The sequence below is a fragment of the Triticum urartu genome, chromosome 5A, assembly GCF_056163025.1.
Source record: "Triticum urartu cultivar PI428250 chromosome 5A, HENAU_Tu73, whole genome shotgun sequence".
NCBI lineage: Eukaryota > Viridiplantae > Streptophyta > Magnoliopsida > Poales > Poaceae > Triticum > Triticum urartu.
In genome coordinates this window covers 21,590,348-21,610,956 of record NC_141877.1, presented here as the reverse complement: position 1 = coordinate 21,610,956, position 20,609 = coordinate 21,590,348, and the positions used below count along the sequence as shown (strand labels likewise).

The 20,609-nt window shown below is 44.6% G+C and overlaps 1 protein-coding gene across 1 annotated transcript in view; it reads left to right on the top strand.

Annotated features, from left to right (window-relative positions):
- The first annotated feature begins 6,802 nt into the window (after positions 1 to 6,802).
- LOC147967612 (uncharacterized) overlaps positions 6,803 to 20,609 on the top strand; it is a 55,517-nt gene continuing 41,710 nt past the window's right edge. The window contains exon 1 of the mRNA XM_087522487.1: positions 6,803 to 6,945. Coding sequence (XP_087378613.1) covers positions 6,803 to 6,945 — 143 coding nt within the window. The remainder of the gene's footprint in view (positions 6,946 to 20,609) is intronic.

Here is a 20,609-nt window from a genome sequence, read left to right as displayed (position 1 = left end):
TTCATGGTTGGCCAGCGCGCCCTCAGACCCGGCGAGCCCTAGGAGCTGCGCTATTTCCGACTCCTTTGGCTCACTAGCTCCTCGGTGTCTGCGCTCCACCACCACCCTACCGGTTACTTGGTTGGCCGTCCATCCCGGTGCATCTTCGTCTCCGACATTGCTCCAGGAGCTGCGTCCCCTTCCAGCTCCTAGGTCCGCCGGCGCCCTGCTGCTCCGGTTCTGGGTGGCCCGGGTCTGCGCTCCCTTCCAGATCCTGGCTCGTCCGGGGATATGGCTACTGTCCCATACCCGCCGCCTCTCATTCCGCGTAGCCACACAACTTTGCCCTCCTTCGGAGTTCGCACGTCCAGCGGCGCCCGATGCCTCCTACGGCGTTGTGCGCGGCTCACCTTCCTGTAGTCGCAACTCCAGCAAATGCGCGACGACCTCCTCTCTGATTCGTGTTCCGACATCTTGGGATTGCTCGGAATTGGCCAGCGAGAAATCGCTGCATCTTATGCTGGTAGCGGCGGCACCCGTGGGTGTCGTACCCTTCTTGGAGGCGCTGCCATGGTCATTTTTCTGTGCCCCTCTTCGAGAATCAGGGGAAACCCTAGGTTAGGGTTTCCGGATCGGGCGACGACGACGTCTCGGTGTCATTTTCCTTCTTGAAGGCGTTGTCTTGGTTGCTCGTGGCGTCCTCGGTGCTAGATTCGGAGCTTTTGGTTATTTAGTTGTTGGTTGGATTGCCTCTCTGGTCGGCGAGTTTAGCTGTGTTCCTCTTTGCTTGGGTCGAGTATCTTACGTCTCTCCACTTCGGGTACCATGTTCACACCCCTTGCGTTCGTGTCATGTGTTGTACCACCTGTTGTACTCATTCTAACTTCTTCTATCAATGCAATAATACGCAAGCTTTGCGTACTCCCAGAAAGAAAATTGTACATCGGCTGTTGCCAGCTTACAAAGTAGCCAAGTGGCTTAACAAAATAAGAAAATCCCCAGGCTCATAAGTCAGCCTTCTACTAATACAAAAGGGGACTACTCCCGCGCCTCCTGAAGGAGGCTGACCTCAGCTTTTGCAAGATGGCAAACCTCTTGAGCAGAGAGGCTAGAATTCTGAAACACCCGCAGTTTCTCTCTTTCCATATGTGTCAGCCCATGTAGGAGGCGACTGACATGCACTCCATTCTTCGTCGCTTTGGAGAGATGCTATTAAGCTCATGCCACCAAGAGGACACCGAGGAAGAGGCTGATCCAATGGCGAGACTTCCGGATCGGAGACGGAAAGATCAGCCCAAATTTGCCTAGCGAATGGGCAGAATAGCAAAAGATGCACCGCTGACTCAGATTGCATATCATAGAACTTGCATCATGGGTTATGTGGCCATCCCCTTCTCAACAACCTGTCCGCAGTCCAATTCTTGTTTTGGAGCAGGAGTCAGAAGTAAAAATGCACCTTTCCTTCGGTTTTCAACTTCCAGACTTTGTTCAGAGCTGGTTCCCGAATCCTCCCAATGAATTGAGCATTGTATGCAGAACTTGCCGAATACTCACCGTTAGCAGACAAGCGCCAGAAGATGGAATCAGCCGTAGTAGAAAGTTGCATGTTTTGAATGACCTCCCAAAGAGAGAGGAACTGCTGCAGTTCTTCTTCAGAATTCAGTCTAAACAGGCCCCTCATCCATCTTCCCTCCTGGAAACCATCCTTGATGGATATTGATTTGCATCTTGACCTCTTCAAGATGGCCGGGGCAATCTTGGCCGGCGCCGAGTCATTTAACCAGTTGTCCTTCCAGAACAAAGTTTTTGCACCATCACCAACAGAGATTTTGGTGCAAGCTTCAAATAGAGCAAAGTCTGAACCTACACAAGGTGTTGCCGACCCCTTCCAAGGCCTGTCATTATCATCCCATTTAAACCAGAGCCACCGTAGGCGTAGAGCCCGACCAAAGCATTCCAGATTTTTTATGCCGAGCCCCTCCAAACTCTTTTGGCGAGCAAATCTGTCTCCGATTAACCATGCATTTGCCTCCACTAACTTCTTCTTCGGCAGTCACTACTTAGTATAGGTAAGAAAGTGAAAAGGGCGCACCTAACCTGGCACCGCCTCAGCTTCCTCTCAAGAGGCGCACCAAGGGTGTGCCCCAACCACTAGTGTACCTTAACGCGACGACGTGGGATGGCTTGGATGCGACAAGCTTGTGCTCCCGCGATGGTGTCACGGTGCTGTATTTTTTGTACAAGTAGTAAATTTTGAATGTGCACTATCTTTTTAATTGTTGGCTCATCTTACAACCTCACAAAGTGTCTTGAAACTCGTGCTGCAGCTGGCTACTACTCCCTCCTTTGGTTGAGGTATAATACACTTCTTAAAACTTGCACGTGACGGTCAATTTGGTGCACAAACTTATAAAATGCATGATTGTGACCATCAAACTTGCGTCGACGTGCAAATACGGTCACATATCCCATACGCGGACGTATCAGATGCTTGCATTGCATGACAGCATGTACAAGGCCCACTGTCATTGACACATGGCGCTAGGCGCGACGCGTTTTTGCACAAAATTAGTTTGCTTTTTTTATTTGCATAAAAGTCAACCATTGGTGGGCCCTGCTTGTCAGTGTAGAGCGAAAATTACAACCACACACTAAAAATTGTGACCGCCACATCTCGAACCAACGACCCGAGGCTAGCACAAAAGGGGGTCTAGCCACTCCAACGCACAAGTACCAATGTATAGGTACCATCTCAAAAAGGAAATTTGTTTAGGTATGATAACTGGCATTTCCTATTTAGCGCAACAGGCGTCAGTTTCTTCTGTTTTTCGCAAATCGGCGCCTGCAGCAGGTTTCTCGTAGATGGGCCGGCTCATATTCCTTTCTTTCCTGCTAAAAGGAAACCCTAGGGTTCGAACTCGTGACCTCAAGAATCACGCAGATAAGCACTAACCACTTGGCCACCTTCACGCTGGTGGGTAAGATTCTCTTTTCCGCTTTCTATTCTGTTTCAAGCTGTGAATCAAGATTTCATTTTTCTTTTCTTTTCCTTTATCTCTTTCTTGTTTGTATTTTTCCATTTCCCCTTCTTTTTCTGTTTCTTTACCTTTTCAGGCTAGGTTTACAGGTACCACACATATACGAAATTGTGCCAAAGAGCATTAATTTTTTTGATAATTTTTTGCAAAAAACACTAGTTGCTTGTTTGGACCGTTTTAAGTGCGTTTATGACAAGGGGGGCCCGCATCCGTCGACGTGGCAGCATTGTTCACACGGCAATACCGTTAGACGGCGTTACACGCCGCTGGCGCACCGGTTTGAGCCGGGCCGCTTAGTCTTCGAGCCGTACCCCGCCCGGTCCGCTCGTCTCACTCTCTTTTCCTCCCCCGCACTCTCTCCTCTCAGTCATGGCGACGGCTGGCGGCGCAGGCGGTGACTGCGGCGGGTCTGCTGGCGTTGGAGACGATGGTCCACCTGTGGAAGATATATGCGGGAGCTCAAACCCTAGCTGGCCGTCGAATACGAGCAGCCCTAGCCAGAGCCCCCAACACTGTCTCAAATATGCGGCGGCAAGATCTTGGGCCAGGGCAGTGAAGGATAATCCGTCGGAGAGTCACCGGATTGCCTCGTCATTCGGCGGCGTCTAGTGAGTTTCCTCTTCCCTCTTCCCTCTTCCTGTAGATCGATTCTAGGGTTAGGGTTAGGTTTTTTGGCACTGTTAATTGGTGCTCTCTTAATTGTGATTTAGTTGCGGTTGATTTGTAGTTAACAGAGTAGCTAGGTGACAGAGTAGTTAACAGAGTAGCTAGTTGATGATGTAGTCAGCAGAGTAGTTAGCAGGATGCTGTACTTGGAGAGATCAGTTTGCATTGGTTTGAGAGTGAAGTTGACTGGTTTTCAAAACTTGACAGTGGTTTTCATAAGGTGTTTATTGTTTTCAGAGTGTACTGTACTGTATTGTAGCAATTATAATGTTGATTATTTTGTTTTAGTGCTCTGTTTTAGGAATTATGCATTTTTTTACAGTACATTGGTGCTCTGTTTTAGAAATTATGCATTATTTTACAGTACATTGGTGCTTTGTTTTAGTGCTCTGTTAATTAAGCTATTTTAATTATTTGTGTGTAGTTTGAACGATGATGTTTGGGAAGTTAGAATGCACTTCCATGACAGAGACAACTTGGAGAGATCAGTTTGCATTTCAGACATAACATATTATAATTTGGTTGCCCTAATAGAGACAGAGGGATATGGGCTTAATGATTTCATGTATTTTGTGAGGGATCCTGGTGTGGGGATTACAGGAATGGATGAAATTTGTGATGATGATAAGGTGGATGAAATGCTTGACCATATTGCTAACAATGATCAGCATGTAGTGAACTTGACAGTGGTTAGGGGCACTGATCCAAGACCTGCAGATTTGAACTCAGGCTATCTGGTTGAGGAGCAGGTTCCTTTTAGCCATATAGGAGAGAACCCTATGTATGTAGTAAATCCTTCTGGTGTTCTCTTAAGATCACCACCAAAAAGTATAATATAGAGTCAGCCAGAGCCATTGCAGTTCGACACTACACAGCAGAGCACAAACCATGATCTGGATACAAATGCTGCCATGGACCAATCCAATGCAGCAGATCAGGATGAACTGGAGACATTAATGGAGTTGAAGAGGAGAACAAAGATTGCCAAATTTAGGAAACATAAGATTGCAGCTGAGCATGTAAATAAGGTTAAGCAGAAGCTACCAATTCTTCTAACTGAGGATGATTCAGATCTGGATGCAGATGAGGACTATCTTCAGAGGCTTAATGAGATGAGGAAGCAAAGAGAGGATCCACTCATTCATTTTGATGGAGACACTGATGTGGATGAACTGTATGATGAAGATGAGGAAGGGCAACATGTGGAGGTGGAGCAAGAGGAGCAGGTGCACCAAGAGGAGCAGGTGGAGCAGCAAGAGGTGCCTACAAAGAAGAAGAAAGCTAGAAAAGGGCCAATAGAGAGGTCACATTCTAGCTTGGAACAGAGATTTGAGGATGTTTCACTAGTAGAAAAAGGGTCAAACGTGAAGCACATTAGTGCCGGTTTGTATTTGAGCCGGTACTAATGGTACCATTAGTGCCGGTTCGAACGGATTTGCATTAATGCCGGTTCGTGTTGAACCTTTAGTACCGGTTCGTGGCACGAACCGGCACTAAAGGGGTGGTGGCAGGCTGGCATCAGGCCGGGGCCCCACGAACTGGTACTAAAGGGGTCTAACCTATAGTACCGGTTCGTGCCACGAACTGGTACTAAAGGTCCCATTTTCAAACTCTACCCCCCCCGTGTGGATCGCCTTTTCAGTTTAAAAAAAAATAAAAGAAAATAATGGAAATGTCAAAAAAATAAAAGAAAATAAGTTTCTCATGTGATATGTGGTCTAGTTGTTGGGAAAATTTGCAAATGTGAATTTTGACTTTATTTGCAAAATCTCTCTGAAATTTGTAAAAATGGGCATAACTTTTGCATACTAACTCGGATGAAAAAGTTTTTTTTATGAAACAGGGGGAACCCCGTTAAACATTTGCAAAATCCTCAAAAACCTAATAGAAAAAAAGTTACGGGGCTTTTAAGATCTAGAGTAGAAAAAATTGAAAAATATTCAAACAATGGGCAAACTATGGTCAAACAATGGTCAAACTAATTATTCTAGAATATTAGTGTTACTAAATAATTATTTTATTTATTTCAATTTTGGTCAAATCTGGTCAAACTGTGGTCAAACAATGGTCAAACTAATTATTCAAGAAATATTAGTGTTACTAAATAATTATTGTTTTTAAAACAATAGTTTTAAACTCAAACAGTGAAATGTGTCACTTCATGCTCAAGCAAAATTCCTGAAGGTTAATAGGATTGACATCTTACTATTGTCAGGAAAACAACAAGTGTAGACTCGGAAATGAAGGAGAATAGAACCTGAAAGTTAAGCGTGCTCGGGCTGGAGTAGTGAGAGGGATGGGTGACCGGTCGGGAAGTTAGATGATTTGGAATGAGTGATCCACACTTGAGCAGTTAAGAGAGGTGATTAGAGACTAAATCATCAAATAATTCAAAAAAAATAAAAATAAAAAAAATAAAATTTTTTTTCCAAAATTTTCAAAAAAAAAATTCAAAAAAAAACCTTTAGTACCGGTTGGTAACACCAACCGGTACTAAAGGTCCCCCGTACTAGGGCGCGAGCTCACGCCACGTGGTGGCACTTTAGCGCCGGTTCGTGCCGAACCGGTACTAAAGGGGGGGGGCTTTAGTGCCGAAACCTTAGTGCCGGTTCCATAACCGGCACTAAAGGCCCTTACAAACCGGTACTAATGGTCCGTTTTCTACTAGTGTTTGGGCACCATCATCAGATGAGGAGCCAGATCTTGTTGTTTTGAAGCAGTAATATGATGACGGAGCTGAGGAAGTACAATTTGTTCTGCCCAATGGAAGGAAGAGCAGATCAGTGAGATCTTTGCCAAGGATCTGGTACAGCGAGGAGAGAGAGAACCCAGAGGAGCAGTTTTGCAGAAAACTTTGTTTCCTCAATGTGTATCAGTTTAGGAGAGCAATTCAGACATTGCACATAACTCAGAATAGGAATTATGAGTTCCACAGAAACTGCAATGACAGCATCATAGTTGTGTGCACAAATGCAAAATGCCCTTTCTTTATTGCAGCTTCTGTTGTTGCAAATGAGACTACTTTTTGCATAAGGAAGGCAAATTTTGTGCACACATGCCCAGCAGTAGGAGAGAACACCAAGGTCACTGCAAAATGGGTTGCACACCAGTGTGAGGCAATGATGAGAGTTGATATTGGCACACCAGTCACCACAATAATGCAGACACTGAAGAAGAAATATGGAATAGAGATGTCCACCCATATGGCCTACAGGGCTAGGAAGCAAGCATTGAAGGTTGTCCAAGGAGATCAGATAGGACAATACACTACAAAAAAACACTTCCATGATGATACATGTTTGTCACAGTAGGTCGCTTTTTTGTCATGCATGTACATCCATGACAAATTTATGACAGAATCAAGATAGTCATACCTGTGTTGTCGTAGAAGTGTTCCATGACATTACCAAAATTATCATCATGGAAGTGTCCACTTCCATGACGATAAATCGCGCGTCATAGAAGTGCTTTCGTCAAGGGTGACCGACACGTGGCATCCACCGTAACCGAACGCCGTTAAGCTATCGGGTCGGGTTTTGGATCCGATAACCCGTTAACAGCCCCGACCAATGGGAAATTTCCATGTGTAAAATTCTTATTGGCCGGACGAAACACGTGTCAGCTCGTCAGTGGGTCAGATAGACGCCTATGATACGTCGACACGTGGCACGGCCCAACAGAGGCCCATTCCTGTGTAAAGGCCGGCCCGTTTGACTTGGTCAAAAGCTGGCGGGCCGGCCCATGGAAAGCCTGTTAACGGCCTGTTCGAATATAGCCCATTTACAGCCCGCAAACCCAAGGCCCATTACGCCCTATCCGAATTAGGCCCAGTAGCGTCATCTGAGCCATCCAATATGATTCCAGCCCGTTTTCACTTCTGACCCATGACGTCTTTCGGCCCATATGAGGCCCTATGTAACTCTTGGCCTATTAACGGCCCGTGGTGAAACTGGCCCGTAATGAACAGTGTATCAGTTTACACCCATTAACGGCCCGTGGTGAAACTGGTCCGTGATGAACAGTGTATCAATTTATACCCATTAACGACCCGTTATTCCGTTGGGCCGTTTCCAGCCCATGTTATCTTATAGCCTTCTCAGAGCCCATTTATTCTTGGGCTCATTTCGAGCATTCGTTTACTTACGGCCCGTTACTATCATTTTCTGCTTGTGGGCCAAATTCAGCCCGTGGTTACAGTCGGCCCGTTTGTGGTCCATTAATATGTTGGGCCGTTTTCATAGCGTCATCAAATATGGCCTATTAATGATGGCCCGTTATGGTTGGCCCATGAACGGACGATTCCAACTCTAGCCCGTTTATGGCCAGAATGCGGTCTGTTTGGCCCATGTTTGGCCAATCGATCATACGGCCCGTATAAGGCCCATTGATGATACGGCCCGTAGAAGGCTCATTGTGATACGGCCCGTAGAAGGCCCATTGTTTCTACGGCTCGTAGAAGGCCCACTGCTTCTACGCCCCGTAGAAGGCCCACTGTTTATACGGCCCGTAGAAGCCCACTGTTTCTACGGCCCGTAGGAGGCCAAGTGTCACTACAGTAAATATTAGCCCATGGTTATTGTTCACTCTGTGCATTTTAAAACCGAACCGAAAAACCATACCAAAAATAAACCGAACCGAACCAATTTTATGGTTTTTATGGTTTCTGGTTTCGGTATGGTATGAACTTTCCATACCAATTTGAACTTTGGTTTTTATGGTATATACCGAAAAACCGAAGTAAAAATAAATTTATATTTCTTGAGATGAACAACCGTACAAGTTGTCATTTTTCTTGTACATGAGTCAAATTCACTGCTAAGCACGTAAATTTTTCTTGTAACATAGTCATTTTTCTCTTTTTAAAATGCTAAGCACGTCCATAACCATCAACAGATGAATCAATGCATGCATATATACTTATATATAGTCATATACTATTTGTGTAAAATAGTATGTGTTTTGAATCATAAATTTGCAAATTATTATTATGTCATTTTCAAATTCGCATCAACTTTGGTTTTTATGGTATATACCAAAACCATACCGAAATAATTTGGTATATACCGAAACCGAACCGTATTTTATTTTCATACCGTATTTACCGAAGTATTAATAACGTACAAACCGAAAAACCGTATAAACCGAACCATGTAAACCGAATAAACCAAATGCACAGGGTGAGTTATTGTGGCCTAGTTTTAAAAAATAGGTTATTGCAGCCACTAGCAAACCGCAGAAAAAGAACTGCACTGACTACAAGCAAACAAATAAACAAGACAACAAGGAAATAAATAAGCAAGCAACTTACACTAGGCTATCACGGCTATTACACATATTACATCCACTGGGCATCAAAGTTCGCCACCAGTGCAAATATAGGGAACACATCAGCATATAAACGCCGCAGCAAAACAAGTCCAGAACTGAAACCACTTCAGAAGAGCTCAAGAAACAATATCCTGGGTACCCATAATGATGGCAAGATGCTTAGAAAGCTTATTAACTTTCTCTTGTTTGGCGCTTAAGTCCTCCAGCACTTGCTGTTGCACTAGAAAGTATGCATCTGAATTCTGCAGGGACTTCCTCAGTCCTTCGGCTTCCTGTCGCATAACATCTTATCGATGTCTTTCAACTTGAAGTTGAGACTCAAGAAGCCGAACTGATTCAGGCAACGAGTTCGAAGAGCTGGTGCCAGCAGTGTTAGCCAGTAACTCGAACACTACATCAAGACAGGACTTTGGGGTTGTCTCAGTGTCTTCAATATAGTTTTTATCAGCTTTCTTGAAGACCAACAGGGATGTCTCACTATCTTGAACCTTATCTGCATTACTTCCTTTACCATTGCATAACAGGGTACTCTTCTCCAATATTTTATCCGCGTTCTAAAAGAGAAACAAACAAACACATCTCAGCTTTACCAGTTTAGTAGTAAGGTGGACAGGATAACAGCATGAAACAAACATATATCTATGTAGTATGGTCACTGTATGGTCTATATCATTCTAGTTTATGTTGCCAAATCAAGATAGATACAGTTCAAATCATATCTATTTAAGACAAAGCAGCATAGACAGAATATAAGTGCGGGAAACTACACAGCAATAACAACACTTGTAATGTGCATGGCATGAGAACATAACTGTTTATTCAATTGAAACTGAAATCAACATAGAGCAAGTTACAACAGCAAACAACCAAAAACGTTGAAGAAATAGGTTTAAAACATACCTGTTGCGCCATTGGAGTTTCAATTGCATCCTTCAAATTTGAAATTAGTTGGTATTTGTAAATACAGTGATGCAAGAGCAAAGTAGTATGAACCATAGCTACGGAACCTGGCCTGAGAACAATTCTTCTTCTGCTTTAAGCGTTGACTTCGGGTTCGGAGTGGTGGTCCTCGTGATTTGGCCACTGCAGTTGCCTTACTAACTGCTCGTGTTTGGGTGCTCTGTGGTGGAGACGGTGCTGTGTCAACGGGAACTGGGTGTCTATCTGCTGGGGTTGGGGTTAGAAGGGGTGTAGCTGGTTCTCTGTCCAACTGGGTAGGGGTACAATCTGCATGAGTGTGGGTTATGTGTGGTGGGGCTGGTTCTTGGGCAAGTACAACCGTGGTTCTATCTGCATCGACGGGTAGCACGATCTTTTCTGAAGACCGTGTTTTTACTCCCACAGATACTGCCATCACTCCCTCCAATTGAAATGGCTAATAAACAAGAAAAGTAATTGAATGTACAGACATTGTAAGATAGACAGGTGCAATGGATAGTAGGAAAGAAAACAGGGCATGAAATAATTCACATTTATATTGTCTAAGCAAACAGAATAGCAGGACATAATTTCACATATATGATGGCTAATTAAACAGGATAGCATGACACAATTTCACATGTATGATGGCTAACTAAACAGGATAGAATGACATACTTCAAAATATGATGACTATGTAAACAGGATGACATGATATAACTATACGATGTGTCTATTAAAGTGGTTGGCATGCCATAAATCACAAACATGTCGTCGATGGAAACATGATGGCATGATATAATTCACGGATAGAATGACATAATTTAAATATGATGACTATGTAAACAGGATGAGATGATATAACTATATTATGTCTTTAGAAAATGGGTTGGCATGCCATAATTCAGATACATGCTGTCTATGTAAACATCATAGCATGACATAATTCAAATATATGATTTATATACTAAGGAAGTGAGCAGAGGGCAATCGCATATATGATGTGTCAACTAAGGAGATGGCATTCAATATTGTGTATATGATGTAAAAACTAAGCATTGCAATACAACATATGCATTATATGAGTAATATAACCCTGCCAAGTTTGAGCATACACCTCAGGGGGATAATAGGACTGGTCATCTGCCTCTGAATCCTCCTCTGAAGAGCTATCTGTAACCAGCAAGATATCTGCTTCAGCAGGTAGCATTGTCTGCTCTGGAGACCTTGTTTTCACTCCAGATTTCTCCATCACCAATTCAAATGGCTGATGCCCAGGAAGAGCAGTTGAATATACAAACATTGTCGACAAAAGCAATGAGAAATACCAAAAAAAGGACGGCATGATATAATTCACATATATGACGCTTGCCTAAACAACATGGCATTGCATAATTCACATACATAATGCCTTGCAACAAGATAACATTGCATAATTCACATATATAATGTCTTGCAACAAGATGGCATTGCATAATTCACATATATGGTAATTAGACACTAAACAGGTGGCATTCACACAAAGCATGTCTAAACTAAGCAAATGACATAGCAATGCAAGATACCATACACACGATATGAGCAACATAACCCTGCCAAGTTAGGGCATGCACCTCGGGGGGGGGGGAATATGACTGGTCATCTGTCTCTGAATCCTCCTCTGAGGAGCTATCGGTAACCAGCAAGACATGCGCTTCGTCAGATAGCATTGTCTACTCTGAAGACCTTGTTTCCACTCCAGATTTTTCCATGACTGTGCCAAATGGCTGATGCACAGGAAGAGTAATTGAATGTACTAAAATTGTTGACAAATTTAACACGTAATAAAAAAATGATGGCATGATGTAATTCACATATAAGATGACTGGCTAACCAGGGTGGCATTGAAAAATTCACATATATGATGCCTAGCTAGACAAGATGGCATTGCATGATTCACATATACGATAAAGAAACTAAACAGATGGCATTGACACAAAGCATGTCTAAACTAAGCAGATGACATCTTTAATGTATACAGTAAGCAATGCAAGGCACCATATGCATGATATTACCAACATCAGCATGCCAAGTTAGAGTGAAGACCTCATGGGGTAAATAGGAGTGGTCTTCTCCTTCTGAATCCCCCTCATAAAAATTATCTTCCTCTTGATTATGATCTGAAATGGGTGGAGGGGGCTGCCTTTGCGCCCACCAAGGAACGACGTCTGCATGAAATTTTATTGCCATGCAAGGCTCGTCTCTTTTGCTCTACATGATCAGTTCCATTGTGTACAATAACTGGCATGCATAGGAATAAAACATAGTGAGATTATATAAGGAGTGCATGCACAAATCCAGAGTGATGGTAGCAAACTATGGATAGACCCAAAACCAATGATAGCAGGCAGATAATAGCTTTAGTTAAAAAATACAAATAATGGCTCCTTTAATGTTTGTTTGCACCCAACATGAAACTCATAGTAGACACTGGAGATTAACCAGATAGTAGACAGATAGTACTGATTGCTGCCCCAATATGTACCCCACAACCATTTAAAAACTCAAATTTCAGCATTAGTTTGGTCCTGACTCGGTGTCTAATAGGTGAACACGATGATAATGTAGCATGTCATCATATTAAGCAACGCATAACGTAAGCAGACACGGAAGAGTGCGACCTCTCTTGCGGACCCGTGTAGTCCTCAAGGTCATCTGCTCAGTTGATGATGGTAATGCAGTTGTCGTGGCTGCCGGCGGCGGGGAAGAAGATCTGAGGCGGCGAAAGTCAGTCTAGAGAGCGGATCCCTGCTGTGGTGAACCCTTCCGTCGTTGGAGCAGCTGAGCTGGGGTGGAACACAGCGCCGCGGGAGCAGGACAAACCACACAAGGTTTTCTGTGACACATATCTGTAACATAAGTAATTGAGTAAGGGCTTGTTTGAATTTGAGGATTCTAACAATGCAGGGATAGGAAATAGACAGGAATAGGATAGGAATGCACGTGCAAAACAGAGAATTTAAAAACACAGGATTTCTGCCAATCTGGGTGTTTGATTCACAACAATTGGAAGATCACAGGATGCAAAAAAGCATGGTGAGATTAAGTCAAACCACAAGAAAATGTACGGTTATAATGCTATTATGCTACTATCTCTTAGTCTTGTGCTTGATGAATAGGAATATGAAAAGGAGAAGAAGTGGAAATTAGAATTCCTACGGTTTTTCTTTCAAGGAGACACTAAAGGAACAAATCCTACACTTTTCCTTTGCTCCATTCCTTTGCACCAAATTCATGAAAAGTAGTACCGTAAGAAACTTTCCAATTCCGATGTTTTTCATTCACTTTTCCTTCGAAGCACTGGCGATTCTAGTAGGCAGGCTTGAGCAAGGAAAATCCTACACTAAAAAAATGTTTTTGTGCTACTTCTATTACTTTGGACCCAGGCCACTGCAATACTAGCTCAACTCCCAGGCCCATCGACAAATGCACACCTGAAACGCGCAGAGATAAATAATGATGGCGTTCAAGAGAGTCCATCACGGATAGCTAAGTTGCCTGGTACCTCACTGCTTGTCATATAGTAGGATAAAATAATCGTATTTCCCGTTACTACGAGTGCTCAGTGGACAATATATATAACATGTAGAGTAAAAAAGAGATGCAACAAGTGTACAACCTCTTTGGCGAAGCCATGTCGATCTCAGCGTGATTGGGTTGGCCGGTGAGGACGCGCCGGCTGACTTGGCTGTCGGAGGAGGGGAAGAAGATCTTAGGCGTCTGGAGATGGAGCCCGAGGTACTGCTTCGCTGTGATGGAGGGTTTCATCGTTGGAGCAGCTCCGGTGAGTTCTATGACGCCGAGGCTGAAGTAGGACAAGAGAGACAACGAACAACGTTAACCTGAGTGGAATTCTAATAGCATCTCCAATACATGACGTAAAATACAAAACCACAAAGTGCTAGATGTAAAATACATCAACCGCTCATCTCTGAACTTAACTGTCGAAACTGAATTTAACTGTCGAAACTGAACTTAACTTTCGAAACTGAATTTTGCTGTCGAAACTGAACGCACTAGCAAGGTGAGGCTAGACGTCGGTCGACTGACTTTTTCATCTCTGGTCAGTCGATTTTGCAGCTGTTGGATACGAAATCAAGGGCCTGCGGTTCATCTTCAACCTCCACCCCCTGAGCCGGCCAAACAGCAGCCCCTCGCCGCCCGCGGCCGGCGGTGCGCCGCCCCGCCCGCCCCAAAAACACTCCCCACTGCCGGTCCGCCGCCGCCTCGGCCATCCCTCTAGGCCCTCCCCGTGCCGAGATTTTTCTCCTGCGATCCCCACGCCACCGCTCCGCCAACGCCGGCGACCATCGCCCCCATCCTGAACCCTAAGATAGATAGTGGGGTACCTCTCCGGCGAGCCCCCCTCCCCGCTGCGGCTGGTTCTTCCTTCACCCCGGCGAGCCCCCCCCACCCCCTGAAAATCGGCTGACCCAAAAGTCGATTCAGTCGACTGAAGTGTAGCTAAATCGGAGCAGCATCGCAAGCAAGAGCAAGAGCGAGAGCAGCAGCGCGAGCAAGAGCAATAGCAAGAGCAGACCAGGCAGGGGACCGAGAGCGAGAGCAGAGCAGCAGCGCGAGCGAGAGCTAAAGCAGCAGCAGGTCCTACTAATGTGGACGTCGCCGCCGAGGGAGCGACGCCATGGAGGAAGTGGCCGGCGACGCTGCCGTGGATGGAGCCGCGCCGTGTCGGCTCGGGACCGAGCGCCGGTAGCACCGTGAGATTGAATTGAGAAGAAAATGCAGCGATTAGTGTACAACCTCGTTGGTGGCGCCGATTAGGCCGCATCTTCATCCGAGGAAACGGTGATGATGATGCTCTTCCATTGGTGCAGGTGAAGACGGCGGTGTGGGAATGGAGGTGGCGCGGAAGACGAGGGGAACGTCGGGGCAGCTCCTTGGAGGTGGAGGACGGGGTGGCTGAACCGGCGGGACAATGAAATCGACGACGGATCCTCATCCGGTACGGTGGATGAGGGACGTCGAGGTGTTGATGTGGACAACATCGTCGGGGAAGAGGCTCCGGCTGGGTGGCGGACGGAGCAGGGTGTGGGGTTTCGTCGCGGGTTTTCGCGGCCTCGGTGTACGAATGGGTGGGCGGATGGGATGGTAGTGGGGAACCATGGCTTAGAGACGCGCTTGTCCGAAATGTGGGGTAAGTTATGAAAGTACCCCCACCGATTTGAGGCGGTTCTTTCGGTTCAGGGGTACCACGGGCATTTCACGTGTCGGGATTTCATAGGAGGTGGGAGTTTTCGCGCGCGTTGTAATTTCGGAATAGCAAGGCACGGGTTGAGATGGAGGGAGTTGTCGGAGCACAACGAGACAAAGATATATCTTAAATATTTCGGGCTAACAAGGCGCGGGTTGAAGAGGTGGGAGTTTCGCAGCACGATAGACAGAGACGCTAGCTTGAATTTTCGGCATAACAAGGCGCGGCTTGAAATTTCGGAAGAACAAGCTTAACGTGTACCCAAAAAAGACAATTTGCACCTCAACACACACAACACACACAAACACCATTTAGACTAGAGTAAGGTACACGTGCATTGCACGCATGAGATTTGGCAACCAAATTATGAATAAATACCACATTATAGCATGCAAGCTTTGAGTCATATATGCATGATGTAGATGTTCATTTAATTCTTATAGTTCATTTCATTCAAAATCATCTAGTTTTATAAGAAAGCTAATCTATTTTAAGATTCATGGAATTGTGCGTCGTAAGACATAAAGTAAAAACAAATAATGGCAAATAATGTAGAAAAACATTTGGGCAATTCTGATACGGAAGATTCTAGAACAAATAAGAAGTGCTTGTGTTTTGATGTTTGTGCATTATTCTTAAGTTCAACCATGGAGTCTTCTAGATTATACATGTGGCGAAATCTGGTGGAATCTAGATGATATCCAACGGCCAGTAGTGCTCAAATTTGCCATCTTTGGACCATCGGATTCGCCTCGTCCAACGACCATCTTTCAAATTTAAAGTTACCCGCACACAATAAAAAATAAAAAAATATAATATATATAGGGGTATAGATATAGATATGTGATGCAAAAGCCGCCCATCATCTCCAATTAGAATAGTGTGTCCATGCACGGATGCGACGTGGCCAAATGATGTCTGCCATCGGTATCTCAAATTCAAATCAGTCTGACCTTGTTCAATGTGTATACATTACAACATGCTCGTTTCCAAACCACACCGCGCAGATCTCCGTTATATTCATGCATGCATGGGTTTCAAACATCAGGATCTCTTATTCAAATAATTGAATTCAACTTTACATTGATTGTGACCTCACCTATTCAGCTATTCTTTTACACCCACACAGTAGTCTTCTCTTTATAATCGTACCACTAAATTTCTCTCGTGCATGCATGCACACACACTACCAGTCGGCATTATCCATCGCACGCATGCAATCTTTTTCTTCAGGTCGGTCTCCCATGAAGGCACACACCAACACACATCCCCCTCTCCATCATATCGGGCATTCTTTATCTCTCACACGTGCATGCGCAACGATCGATGTTCCTCCATGTATGTGTGTATATAGCTAGGTCTTTCATAGTTTTCCACACAAATCGATCAATCGATATATCCAGTGAGGTCTCACCCTCTTTCCCACGTCTACATCGATCAATCTATACCTCTCTATATAGGATTAACATATATAGCTAATACACCCACATTAATTATGTATCCAACGTCCCCCTCTCATCATCCATGCCTTCCGCTTCATCTCTCAGACGCGTGCACAATGGCGAAGACAGGGGGCAGTAAGGGCCCTGCCCCCCCTCCCCCCTAACATCACTATATATCAAGGCTAATATGAATGTGATCATTAGACAATTGCTGCTAAAAATGGTTTAAGTTCATGAATTGACCCTCCTCGTAAAGGATTAGCAATGCTTGGCCCCATAGCTCATTTATTTTTCATGACTCCGCCATTGCGCGCATCAGCGCACGTGTTCGCCCCCTCTCTCTCTAAATATCGATCTCCACTTGTGCACTCCTTCATAGTCTCCCTCCACTCGGCCCCTCGCACCATCTTCTAGCCCCCCCACCGGATTTTGCCACATGTACAATCTAGCAGACTCCATGGTTGAACTTAAGTATAATGCACAAACCTCAAAACAACAGTGGTTCTCTTTTGTTCTAGAATCTTCCGTATCATAACTGCCCAAACTTTTTTTCTAGTTGAATTGCCATTATTTGTTTTTACTTTATGCTTTACAACGCACAATTCCATGAATCATAAAATATATTAAGGGCTTCTTTGATTCAAAGGATTCTCAAAGGAATTTTGGAGGATTCTAATCATTAGGAATTTTTCCTATCTTGGTTGTTTGATTCGTAGGATTGTAAACCATAGGAATTTTCCATATGATTCATTTGCACTAGATTTCATAGGAAACATTCCATCCACTCAAACCTCTTTGAAAGAATTCTGCGTTTTTTCTATGCACAATCAAACACTCGTACAATCCTGTAGGATTCAAGACGACATTCCACTATAATCCCATGTTTTTCCTATTCCCGCATTCTTAGCTTTTTTATAAAAACTAATTGATTTTGAATGAGATGAACTATAAAAATTAAACAAAGGGCAGGCATATATGACTCAGAGCTTACATGCTATAGTGTGGTATTTATTCATAATTTGGTTGCAAAATCTGATGCGTGCAATGCACGTGTTCCTTACTAGTACTTCGAGTTTGTGCAAAACACGTAAATTAGAATACCAATGGCACGCTACACAGTGTCTCTCTTACAGTTCATGAAGCCACGTGGCACATGTGTAGGCGTTGTCGTGACCTCCTTGCATGGATTGATCACAGTGATGTGCTGCTGGTTCCAGAAGAATGTACTCGTCCTCCCTGAGCCATACTGGCGGTACATGCACGAAGCGAAGATGTGCACGCATGCCATGCACGCACTCATTCCTCGCACGCACACGCGGGTACACGGGCGGACGCAATTTTGTACCAAGATCCACCCCATGTGATAATTTGACGCGTGTAAAGTCGTTCACTTCATTGATGATCAATTAATACAGCGCATGCAAATTGAGTGGACGTGAGGGCGGAAGAAAGACATTATTACTCCACTGCGCGCATGCGAGTAGTTAAATCATGGGTTGCTAGTAGTACTTCCATTGGTCTCCTTCGTATTTTGTGCCAATTTTTGATAGTAACATAATATTTACGCATTTGAGCAGTGTAGTACTTGAAATTTATGTTCCGCTAAACTCATCGGGAGTCGTTCCGAGCCTCGAAACCAAAACCATCAATTAATCTTTACCTTGTTCCCATCACATTCGAAAGCCTGCTCACACCTACTAGTAGTACGTACCAAACCTGAACGTGTTCCCACTATGCAGGTATTAGTACTAGTGCTAGTACTTAGGTTATAAAAAGGGGAACGACCTAACCGAAAATCACTCTACCTTTCCTCCTCATAAGTGCTTCTTCTTCGTCCGTCGTTGCCATGGCCGGTGAGCGGAGCTCTAGGTCGAGAACTACTCATAACAAGGGAGCGGCAACCAAGGCTGCGGAAAAAAAGAGAGGGCTCGCCGCCACGTAGAGACCTCGAAAGATCTCTCACGGGCAGGCGATGGCTCCCAAGAGCGCCCTAGCCGCAGAGGCGAACATGCCGAGCCGGCGGAGCTGGAGTCGTTATCCCTCGACGGCATGCCCGATCAGCTCAATAAGCAGAAGGAGTTCATCCAAGGCTTGACGGAGTTGCTGAAGGAGAGCCTCGATGACATGCCCGCTGAGCTCAATCAACAGGGGGAGTTGACCGCCGGCTTGGTGATGCTGCTGAAGAAGAGCATTGCCTCGGAGAAGAAGGCGACCGGCGAAATCCTGCGACTTCGGGAGGACAATGCGAAGCTCTGCCACGAGATCGACCTGTTGAAGGAGAAGAACGCTGACTGGAAGAAGCTGCATGATAATAGTAGTTCCTCGATGAAGATGTTGCAGGCCCTCGACATGGAACAGAAGGAAGAGTTGGCGAAGCTCCGCATCGAGCACCCGGCTGCTGTCAAGGTACGTAATATGGCCGTGGAACAGATGATGAAGGCTCGCATCGAGAAATGTTGCATCATGGACACAATGATGAAGATGGCGGAGGAGACGCGCAAGGAGATGGAGGTCGTGGAGGCGATGAAGAAGCAGTTACAACTCCGCGGTGAATTAGATCATTTGGGGTGATAATCTTCCTTCTTCTTTTGCTCCTGTGTTTCATCTTTTGTTTCGGGTGTTTCGCCGCATGTGTCACGTTCTCTGCGAGGCATGAATAGAACAATGTTTTTTTAGGGAATGAATAGAACAATGCTAAAAATGAGATGACTAGCAAATTAGATCATTTTTATCGCCATATGGCACTGGGCTGCCGTGTTTCGTGCTCCTCCGTCGCAGTACTACTCCGGTGGAAAACTTGAGTATACCGCACGGTTCTTTGCTCCTCCTCGATCAGGTCGTCGGCGCATTTATACGAGCAGTCAAATCACAAGGCCCCGCCTTCCAGCAGTAATGAGCCGTCAAATCACAAAGGCCCTCGCCTCTCGTGAAACCGACCAAGCTAGACTGCCTCGCCCTCTAGCCTTTTAAAAAATGTATACTTTTGTACAGCAGTAGTGTCGATGGATTGCCCCATGGAGCAAAACTTGAAATTAAAAAAAAGGTGGTACATATAGAGAGCGCTCGTCGCCAAATTATGCATATAGTACTATTAAAAAGGCTTGTCACAATAATGGTGTCCAGCACAACCCACTCCTCAAATAAAACTAAGAGGGTGCTTGGATATGTTTTAGTCCCATGACTAAAAGTAGTGGGACTAAAACATGCTAGCCTCACCCATGCTTGGATCCAAATACTAAAAAGGCTAAAATCAAGTTAATGAGCATTTATTATCCTCCAAACCCTCCAATCCAGAACTCGCCTGTGTTAAAGGAGAGGAGTTAAATGAGTAGAGAGAGGACTAATCCACATTTTAGTAGGGGTACCCCTAACTAAAAAAATTAGTCTCAAGACTAGTTTTAGCCCCTCTTTAGTCAGGGGTGCTTGGAACTTTAGCCTCTTAAAGAGACTATTTTTAGTCAGACTAAAATAAGTCCCTTGGATCCAAGCACCCTCTAAGCATCCTGGAATTCTTTGACAAAACTAAGCACCCTGAAATTCTTTGACAAATAAACTGCTGGCTATATGATGTTGGCCATATATATTGTACGTATATGATGTGAAGAAACGAGTGGTAGTACTATACCAACTAAAAGATGAAAAGTAAGAAATACTAGTATGTACGTACTGAAGAGTTAAAGTGACGAGAAGAAACATAACATAGTTCTGCTGGGGGCTCAACACAACACACCCCTCAAATTAAATTAAGCACACCTGATATTAAACTTTGCAACTATTCCGGTAGACACTGCATTAGAACCACCATGAGTAACGACACTACCAGCTTACTCGGAGTCCTCGTCCACGTCCTCTTGGCCGATACTTCTTTGCTTGAACCGCACACTTGGCTGTTGCTCTTCATCCAACCCTTGTAGATATTGAAGCAAAGGTAGCCATCCATTGTAGTGTACTGGATGTGGTCTATATCTAGTACATTCCGCTGCCATG